Source organism: Lissotriton helveticus, chromosome 5_1 (genome assembly GCF_964261635.1).
Source record: "Lissotriton helveticus chromosome 5_1, aLisHel1.1, whole genome shotgun sequence".
NCBI classification, from domain to species: domain Eukaryota; kingdom Metazoa; phylum Chordata; class Amphibia; order Caudata; family Salamandridae; genus Lissotriton; species Lissotriton helveticus.
In genome coordinates, this window is record NC_136065.1 from 1,268,905,127 (window position 1) to 1,268,915,408 (window position 10,282).

At 39.7% G+C, this 10,282-nt stretch overlaps 1 protein-coding gene across 1 annotated transcript in view; it reads left to right on the plus strand.

Annotated features, from left to right (window-relative positions):
* LOC144755286 (uncharacterized) overlaps nucleotides 1-3,690 on the plus strand; it is a 115,826-nt gene extending 112,136 nt beyond the window's left edge. Inside the window, exon 9 of the mRNA XM_078644065.1 lies at nucleotides 2,253-3,690. Coding sequence (XP_078500191.1) covers nucleotides 2,253-2,923 — 671 coding nt within the window. The 3' untranslated portion in view covers nucleotides 2,924-3,690. The remainder of the gene's footprint in view (nucleotides 1-2,252) is intronic.
* The last annotated feature ends 6,592 nt before the right edge of the window (nucleotides 3,691-10,282 follow it).

The following is a 10,282-nucleotide window of genomic DNA, read 5'->3' on the forward strand; positions in this document are numbered from 1 at the left end:
GGCCCTAGTTTCAATGGCACCAGTGTTGGTTTTTAACATGGCTCAGCGTTTCTGGCGCGGAAAAGCTGTGTCTAAGAACTGACGTCAGCACGCGGAGGCGGCGTCTAAGTATTCCGACGACGTCATCACGGCGCCGACGACGGACGCGGAGCCGCAGACGACGCCTACCGACGCGCAAGGGTACTGCTACGCAAAAAAAATCTGTATCCAGTCTGACTATTCTAAGGTAAGGAATCTTATCACTAACTAATGTCTCTTACAGATATATCGTTACACAAGTAGTAACTTGTGCTTTACCTTCCTAACGATGGAGCTAAAATCAGACACAGCTTCTGACCCTAGAGCTTCACAACCCCCCACCCCTTAAGCCATTAAATATCTTTTCACACTTTTTATGTATTCATTCAAACACAACAACTGACTTTGGTGAAAACAGTAACATACCATACAGCTATTTAAAACAATTAAAAAAAACGTGACAAAGTAATCCTACACACAGTTCAAACAGGCGAAACTCTTATGACACAATCCTTAATATAATTAAAGGTAACAAACGTTCGCATAGGATCTTAAGAAAGACTGTTGAGAAAGAAATAGCAAAAGAAATCCACAAATTGCACATTATGTGGACATTAGAGGGAAAAGCTTTTGTCTACACTGTGTTTGGCAAACGAATGAAACTTGAAAAATAAAACCATCTTCGTGTTTTAAATCCTGCTGGTTTGCGGCCCTATTACTTCCGCTGTGGAGGTGTTATGGATATATATATATTGTTAACTATATAATATTATACTGTTAACTAGGTGAAATCATTGATTATTTGGGGGCACACATATACAATATTCGGACTGTGGTGGGTCTTTAATCCCAGTCAGTCTGTTAATATTAGTCACAGTATTTATTCACTTACGATTATTGAGCAGGACTATGGAAAATAACATGTCTCTTTATTGGAGGGTGGGGATATAAACTAATGGGTACAGGGTGGCAGGCTGTACTCTAATATTGCCCCCGAATTATCTACTCAACTAGGGTAATATGAATACTATAGGTATTCACTTGTGTACTTTAGGATATTGATGCCATATACACAGATTTCCTTTGTAAATAATACTGTCGCAGATACTTGGTCAATACAACTGGATGTGAGTTGGATTCGCATATTTTGCACATATTGCGGATTTTGCACACTCAATTGCTATTTTGCACTTGTTTGAAATTTGCACATCTGATGAGCGTATTTGCACGATTTGGTATTACACCAAAATAAGCACTTGCACTTTATTATTGACAGTATTATTGATATTGTGTGTTCAACTTGACCATAGTTATCTGACATCATACATTGGAAATTGGGGGACACCGGTGATGTTGTTTCAAATTGACTTAAGATTTATGTCTGCAACCTTGAGCAAAACTTGTATTTTACCAAGAAATTAAGGCCAAAACAGTGCAGGATGAATCAATTTGTATATCTGTACAGTTATATATATTTGTATACGGATTTCAAATGTTATGGATTGAACCCCCATCCATTCATTTATTATTTATTTACTCTTGTCCTTTGTATCATTGGTATTTTACTGATATTTATGTCCAATATGAATCAAGTTACCCGGTTTGATAAGTTGATTGAAAACCCCAACAGAGTATGTTTTATATGCCCATGCTTCAAACACTCACACGTGAAATCAATGTAATTATCACTGGCACTTTAAAAGGTGGACACCGACAAACAAACATTGTCATGTGAACAAGGCTCGTGGAGCCGAAACGTCATGGACTTTTTCTGCACTAAATAAACTAAGAAGAAAGGAAACTTTACTGGTCCGTGTCCGAGTGGTACTTACCCTGGCTGGTTGTTACTCCAGAGCTAGGTGAGACGGCAGTGTGCACGATATATATATATATATATGGGATTAAAAAAACATAAGAGTTATCATTCTGCATACATTTCTAAGAGATCTTTTCTTTACAAATATCATTATACTCCAAATATATATTTGGTGCCTCTTCTTTTGTATAAAAGTCTAAACCGGTTTAATGATGCTTTGAAAACGTCAAGGTCTTCTGTGTGATGTAGTGACAAATATAAAAGTGTGGGCTATGGTTTCTTTGTCCAGTAATTCTGTTGCCATCATCAATTTGAAATCCAGTATTATCTGTCACAGTAAATGCATGTAAGATAAAAGTTAGCAAATATATTCCTATCAGCTCAATACTAATTACTGACTCTTATTCAAATCCAACAGATGGTGGAAGCATGAAAAGACAAAGAAAATTTGCAGAGTCTATGGAAAGTGTGAAAGGAACCAATCCAACTAGAGAGTCTTTATGGAAAAACCCCACCAAGGCTATGCATTCCTCATATATGGAACTAAACGCTAGAAGACAGATGCGATCAGAAAGGTACCAGGAAATGAGAAGACACAAAAATCTCAAATATGAAAGTAGTTTCAGACTCTCAGACCATTTCAATTTACCAACACGAAGGCCTCAAGCAGCACTATCACAGAAATATGATGAATATGACAGTAATCAATGGAATTCACCATACTTTAACGGTCTTTCAAAACCACAACAGAATCCAGCACGGTACACATGTGCAGAATGTGGTGAAACCTTCCGCCTGAAGAGAGACCTTATTAGACATAAAGAATCACATTCAGGATTGAGACCGTATGCATGTACTGATTGTGGGAAAAGCTTCTTTCGAAAGCCAAATCTTACTAAGCATTACAAAACGCATACAGGTCAAAAACCATATAAATGTACATTCTGTCACAAAAGATTTAGTCGGAAAGATCATCTGAATCGGCATACAAGAATTCATACAGGAGAGAGGCCATTTAAATGCACTGAATGTGAGAGAAGCTTTCCCTGGATAAGTGATCTTAATCAGCATCGACGAACCAGACACTGATCTCAAAAAGATCGTCGCTCAATAGGAAGATATGAAGAAACTAAAAAGTAATATAAAAATTACTTAACAGAGAAACAGCATTGAGAAATGCAAGACGAATAAGAGGTATTGCTATATCTCAGTAGAGCAAAAGATGCTTCAATAGAAAGCATCACAAAGAGGACTGAAGCAAGAAGATATCGCCAGTATAGTATTATCCCACTCTGCTTAACCAACAGCGTGTCTAGTACACCTTCTTTAACAAATTACCAAATTCCTATTTCATGATTGAACACAACACTATAACCATAGTAAGAAACCCTCCAGCAGAAGATCTACTTTATGAAATGTAATCATATGTTAATGATGTTTATTGTGAACAGGTAACTGATGAGTTCATTAAAACTGAACCGACCACCATCCCTTTATTTTCAATATATTTTAATGGTTGTTTGTCTTACAAAAGGAATTAACCAGCTTAGATGTAAAAAAAAAGATGAACATTCCTAGACTGTGCAGTCACAAAGCTGAAGAATGCATGGGTGTGTTACACAGTAACTTTAATCTCAAGCCTAAATAATTAGGCATGAAGAAAACTTAAAAAAGAAATGCCCATGCCTGCTTCCACCGCCAAACGTTGACAAACCTTTTGCATGGATTATAGAATGGTCAAAGAAAAGTGAGCAATGTAATCTTCAATACAGATAAAGAAATGTTCCCAAGGGAAAATGCAAAATGTGTAGGTTAATTCTAAGTAGTGTGAAAAATAAAGTAACATTCTTCAGAAAGCTTGTGCTGATCACTAATATAACTCAATGGCTGCAAAATGGAAAACTGAAACTTTGTGATAGATGATAAATCACTGCAGCACAGGACAGTAGATTATGTGCCAGGTGGGTAACCTCCGTCTTATAAAAGACATTGCATAGAACACCCGTGCAAATTCAGCAATATACACTTGGAGTCAAGTTCATACCGCTCTTCTGAATGTAATTTGATCATGGCATGGAACTGTACATGAGAGAACATGATAATGAAGCTGAAATGCTCAACTTCAAATCCTGGAAACACGAATAATTTAGTATAAGGAAGCTCTGTTGACCATGGGTTTTAAAAGGGGTTTTATAAAATAATGGCATTATGATCATGTGGAGCTCTGCTAGAGTATGTGACAAAAATGCACCAGAAATAGCGGTAAATAAAAAGCCACTGCCAATGCCCAGGGAGATGGAAAAGTTATTTTTCAATGAGTATCCTGTAATGGAACGAAACTATATTATGTCAAAGATGCCAGAATTATGAATAAAAACACTGAACGCTTACTGGTTATCTTAAGGACAAGAAAGAAGAGCTTTCGTATTCCAAGGGACCACAGCTTATTCGGCAGCACAAACTCTGTAAGTGAGAAATCTACTTCACAGTGTAGTTAGTACCAGAAGCACTTGTCTTAAATTTGAAATAATAGTACTTCACCTGAATCAAGAAAGAAATGCAGCCCATTTGTACTTAAAATAAATTTGGAGACCCTAACCTAGATGTAGCATCCATGTGTGTGACCAATAACATTAAATGCATACAAACCACAAAAATAATGGTCACTTGTAAAAAAAGAAATGCAGTTTTACGTAAAACTGTAAATCCAGATGTTCAAGTATTAGATGTGTATCTATGAGGAATAACATGAAGAACATTATTAAAAAAGATTAACAACATCAAAGCGAAGCCACCTTCCCACCTTTTGCTGAATTCCATAGTAAACTGTAGATATCTGTACAAGCTTAAAAACTTGGCACAATTGTGATGAATTTCATTGTTTTCTAACATAAGCATTTTTTAATTATTTGAATATTTAATTCATGGCCAAAATGTATATTTTTATTTAAGAAATGTTTCCAAATGATTATGTGTTAAGAGTAATGGCAGTAGCAAAAGAGGGAGAGTTACCCTATTTCAACCACAAGGGAAAAGGGTGAGAGATCAAATAAAACAAAAAGTTCCCTTGGTTGCCCTAAAGCCAAGTCAACAGTATGACACTAGCCCTTACCCAATCATTTCTATTCTCATGGGCATGTAAAGTACATAAATCACACCAATCATCCGTCCGCCTCCTTCTTACTGGGAGACCTTCACTAGGAGTGAAACCACAAAAGCACTTACAATCTAAGGGTTAATTACGCAGCCAAGGAAAATGTTTCGTTTAGATATTTTATTTTTATATATGTTTATAGTTATAAAAACAGAAAGCTTAAAATCTATACACTGTGTCGAGCAAAGATACTTTTGATTCTTGCCAGTGTGTCATAGAGCTATTTTCATGTCAAAATTCGATTCAACCGTACACAAGAAAAACAAATTTATAAAAATTTGTAAATAAAAAAGTTTCATTACTATATGTCGACGCGTTTCAGTGGATCCTGCTGTGCGCACCACCTTCCTCAGGACAATTACAAACAATCTGTTGAAATGAATTTAGAAACCAGACATAATCACTAGTCATCCTTAGCATTGCGTTTTACAATCAATACACGGTACATACTACTGGTGCATTGGCCATAATACTAGCAACAATATACATAATACATTTCTATTCATTTTTGTAAAAGTCTCAACATTATACTCCTGTGCTCTTTTTTGTGGGTCCCACTTTTAGTATAAGTCCCCGTCTCCCACTCCAACTACTTTTTACCTTTTCCTTAATGCTATCAAGATTCATTCTACCCCCTGCTTACACACTTCCTTATTCAGCAAAGTTTATTCACAACACACCTTTTTGAATGCCTTAATATGCTCCACTCCTCACTTTCGTTTTTTATAGCGTGGGCAGCTCGAATCGGCTTTTCATATGGGATACCTGTTTCGAGAAAGAAAGTGTCTCATTCACTTTTTCTATTACCAATGTTGTTTTTCCTATAACATAGTTCAAATATTCTTTACTTACTATACACAAGAGGGATGAATCCTCAACTGACTTGTCTGTGTTTACTACACAGTCTGTTATAAAGGATGATAATTCCCTTTCGGGTGCTTACTGATGACTGTAGTACCTAGGCCAAGAAGGTGACATAAGATAAACTTCCCTGAAGTAAAAGCTTTTATATTTGGCCGGATTTCATAATACCATCTCATTCTTCATTGTGTCCAGACATGATCACTCACCGCTATATACTCAACATTGGCACTTCTTAATTTCTGAATGTGGTTTTGATCGATTGCTCCTGCTCCTCTGTATCGGGTTTTTTCAATTATCCCAGATATATAATTCTGCAACCAAAGAAAATTTATCTAAGTTTCTAGTTGATTTTATAAAAGCCCAGCTTATAGTGTTTCGTTTTACAATTCATCAAGACTGTACTCTTATTCTCTTTTCTTGTTTGCCCAAATATCTCGTTGATCTGAGGCTCATGACTACTTTGTTTTAAGCTGAACCAATTTTTTCTACTACACCCATTTCCTAGAGCAATGCCCCTCTGAATGAATGAATGAATACTTTTATTTGATTAAAAAAAAAAAAACATCAAAGGGTGGGGAACCACCTTAAATAAAAATACATTTTAAATTTTAAAACAGAAGAATTTAAAACATTAAGACAATTCCGTTGATGGGTATGCTGGAACTAATTAAATTAGTGAATGATTTCCTTTTTATCCAGCTCTCTTGCTGCCATTTTGAGAAATGGTATTGCTCTACAGGACAGTTGGATTGATGACCCCTCAAGGCATTGGATGACAGCAGCTTTGCATGTCCGTATTTCTTCCTTCCTTAAGGCTTCCCGGAGGACCGTTCTTCGGGTAGCTGCCAGGGAGGGGCATATGCATAGCAAGTGTAAAAGGGACTCGTCCCGACCTCCGCATAAGCGACATTCCTTGGATTGCCAGGGGTATTTCCATTTTGGTGTCAGATCTTTTGATGGAAATGACCCCAGCCGCAATAACGATAAGTACTGTTTTCTCTCCTGGGATAAATGATCAAGTAAATATGGTTGAGGTTTCAGCCGCTGATAGCCTTGAATCACGGTCCAGGCGTGTTTATTTTTTTGAGACAGCTGTTTTGTCCATTAATAGGGAGGTCCTTTTAATTGCGTTGTTCACTACGATTTTGAAACTGGAGTAAGTGGGGAGGGTAAGCCAGGCCTCCTCGACTTGCAGTGCCGCGAGGGAGTCTTTCAGAACACTGAACGTTGAATTACTTAGCCTGGATTGGGTTTCAATTTCCTTCCAGCAGTGGTGTGCTAAGGTGTTATCCTCTGCGTCCCTCATTCTCCAGTAGTATTTCGCTAATGCCCCTTGTCTGTCGGGGGTCTGGTTTCTCAGGCCGTACTCAAGACGAATTTGGGATGGTGAAATGTGTCGGGGGATTGAGAACAGGGCCTTAAAGAGAGTTGATTGTGCTGAGTTTAAGGTGATGACGTCTTTCGTGTTTAAAATTTCTGAGCCGTATGAAATTGAGGGTAAAAATATTGCTGAAATGGCTTTAAGCAAATGGCCTGTAGAGCACCCCATGAGTTTTTTCTTTAAGACACTGAAGGCGAACTGCAGTTGTTTAGCTCTGGTACGGCCTTGCCCCAGTTGTAAATTGAAGTTGAGGTTACGGTCTATAGTGAAACCTAGATATTTGTAGGAGTCTACTGGGGACAGGGGTTGCCCGTCCAGGTGGCAGGTAAATTTGCGATGAGCCTTGGATTTAACTCTTCTGGCAAAACACATCACTTTTGTTTTTTGATGGTTGATGGTTAATTGGGCATTGGTGGTATAAGCTCCTAGTTTGGTGATGAGTCGCTGCTAGCCTACTGGTGTTAGAGCGAGGAGCACAATGTCGTCCGCATATTGAAGACTGGGTGTAGGGACGTTACTCAGTTTTGGGGGGTCGGATGGAATTGACCGTAGTTGGTTATCTAGGTCGGCGATATAGATGTTGAAGAGGCAGGGTGCCAGCACACACCCTTGTTTTAGCCCGTTAAGGGTTTGAATCTTTTTGGTTAAGCTGTACCCGTCGCCTTTCCTGACCTGAACCCACGTCTGGGAATACAAGTTGATTATGGCGTCCAGGAGTTTGGTTGGAACACCCCAGTTGTGCATTTTTACCCCTAGCTTGGCTCTTGGGACTTTGTCGAAGGCTGCTTTCAGGTCTATGAAGCAAGCATACAGAGGCCTGGACTTTGCGAGAGCTTGGTTGGCTAGCAGGGTAACCGCAGAGATGTTCGGGAGTGTGCCCATCCCTGCCCTGAATCCTGTTTGGGTATAGGGGATGAGGTTACTGCTTCCGACCCAGTCCTCCAGGTCAGCCAGCAAGTTTGATGCATACATTTTGGCCTCCACATCAATTAAGCGGTAGTTGTAGGGGTCAGAGCGGGGACCCGACTTGTATATTGGATTTAAAATACTGCCCCTCCAAGAGTCTGGGATGGTGGAAGAAGCTAAAATTGAAGAAAAAAGTGGCGTGAGGAGATCAGACCAGAATGGAGGGTTGTACCGAAACAAGGCATTTGGCAACCCGTTGGGTCCTGGGGCTCCCTCGGGTCTTAGTTTTTTAATGATTTTTAATACTTGCTCCTTCCGGATTTGCAGAGAGTATTCGAATGCTTCGGGTTTGGGGGTGGTTCTGGTATGATCTACAACAGTTAGCTTCTCGCCTGTTCCAGGCCGTGAGTTACGGGACAAACCATTGACATGTCGTTGTATAGATAATCAATGTGGGCACTCCAGGAGTCCTCCGTGATGTCAGAATTGTGGTGCCGGTTCCTGCCGTTTTCTAACTGGTTAATTATTGACCACAACTGCCTTGAGTCCCTTTGTTTGGTAGAATGGTGGAGTTTGGCCCATAGTTGTTCTTGGAACGCTTTTTTAGCTGCCTTGATATCTTTTTTTAGGTCTTTTCTGGCTTTGGCGATGAGTTGCAGGAGGTCCTGGGAGGGGGCAGAGCACTGAGTGCGTAATCTCCTGAGGAGTTTGTTCAATTGTTGTTTTTGCTTCCTGAGGTATTTTGTGAACCATTCAGCCCCTTGATGACTTTTGACTTTTTCCCTATGGCCTGCTTGTAAAATTTTTGATTTAATTCTAGGATAAAGCACTCCCATGCCTGAGTGTTAATGGGTGCTGTTTGAAGTCTTTCTAAGAGGTTGGTACATGTCCCCATGATGTCGTTGATCGAATCTGGTTTCCAGACCAGACGTTTTAAGTTAAAGCATTGTGTTTGGTGTGATAATACTCTGGATGGCTCTGCGTAGTCTGTATTAATTAGTAACGTGAATGTTTGCGGTTGGTGGTCGCTTTCAGTCCTATCCAATATTTGGAAATTCGTGATAAAGGGGGAAAGCTCTTGATCCGTGAAAGTGTAGTCTATTGTTGAGGCAGATTTGTGAGTAATCCTGGTGTGTGCAGCTGGACAGTCTGTCGGGCTGCTCCCGTTTAGCATTCGCATTGAAAGGTCCGACAGACTGGCCGCACATCTCTTGCCGAGCGACTCTCGTAGTTCCGGTGCGTGTGTGCGCTCGTCAATGGCTTGAAGTAAGTTCATATTAAAGTCCCCAGACAGGATGATATTTGCTTCCAGATAGGCAAGTTTTAAGGTTGTCATTGTTGCTAATAGATGGTCTACGCATATCTTTTTCCGACTGAACGATGGATGAATATAGATATTGAGTATCCGCAGCAAGTTAGAGGCGGGGCTTCAAGTTTGACACATTGCAGCCAAGAAAACTCGAGTTCTATTGTTGATACTTGCCATGGAATATCGGTTGAAACAAACGTTGAAAGCCCTCCTTTGGCTCTCCCTAGTTTTCCTGGCTTTTCGGCGGGGCACTGAAATTCCTTGTATCCAGTTATGGGAGTAGGATTAATCATCCAAGTTTCCTGGAAGAGAAGAATTTTATACTTTAAAATGAATTCCATGAAGCCTGGATCTTCAAGTTTTGTGTTAAGCCCGAACACATTCCAGGAGCAGATGTTGCAGCCTTGGAGACGATTGGAAGCTGCATGAGTATTGATTCATGCCATATCTTGAGATGGTCCGGCTGTGGTTCGGTCCAGCGGCATAATGGATTCTGGGTTAGCAAAGGTGATAGTAATGTTCTTAGACATGCACTCGTTTCTTTTTTGGAAAGTTTGATGGTCCGAGCCTTTTGCCCCTTTTAGCAGACCCACTGTTGGGTAGACTGGTTGGAGCAGGTTGGGGTAGCAGGGGGGGGGTCGATCTTTTTTAACTCGATACCCCATGTTGCAAATTGATCCCTCTGCTGCCAAATTTGTTCACTAAAGGAGGTGGCTGAGAACGAGGCTGTTGTGATTTCCTGTCCCTTGAAGAACGTATTCTGTTTAACTGCAATACTAACAATGTCACTGGTATTTATGTGACTCAGGGAGGGCAGTGCTTTAAAGAGTTTAA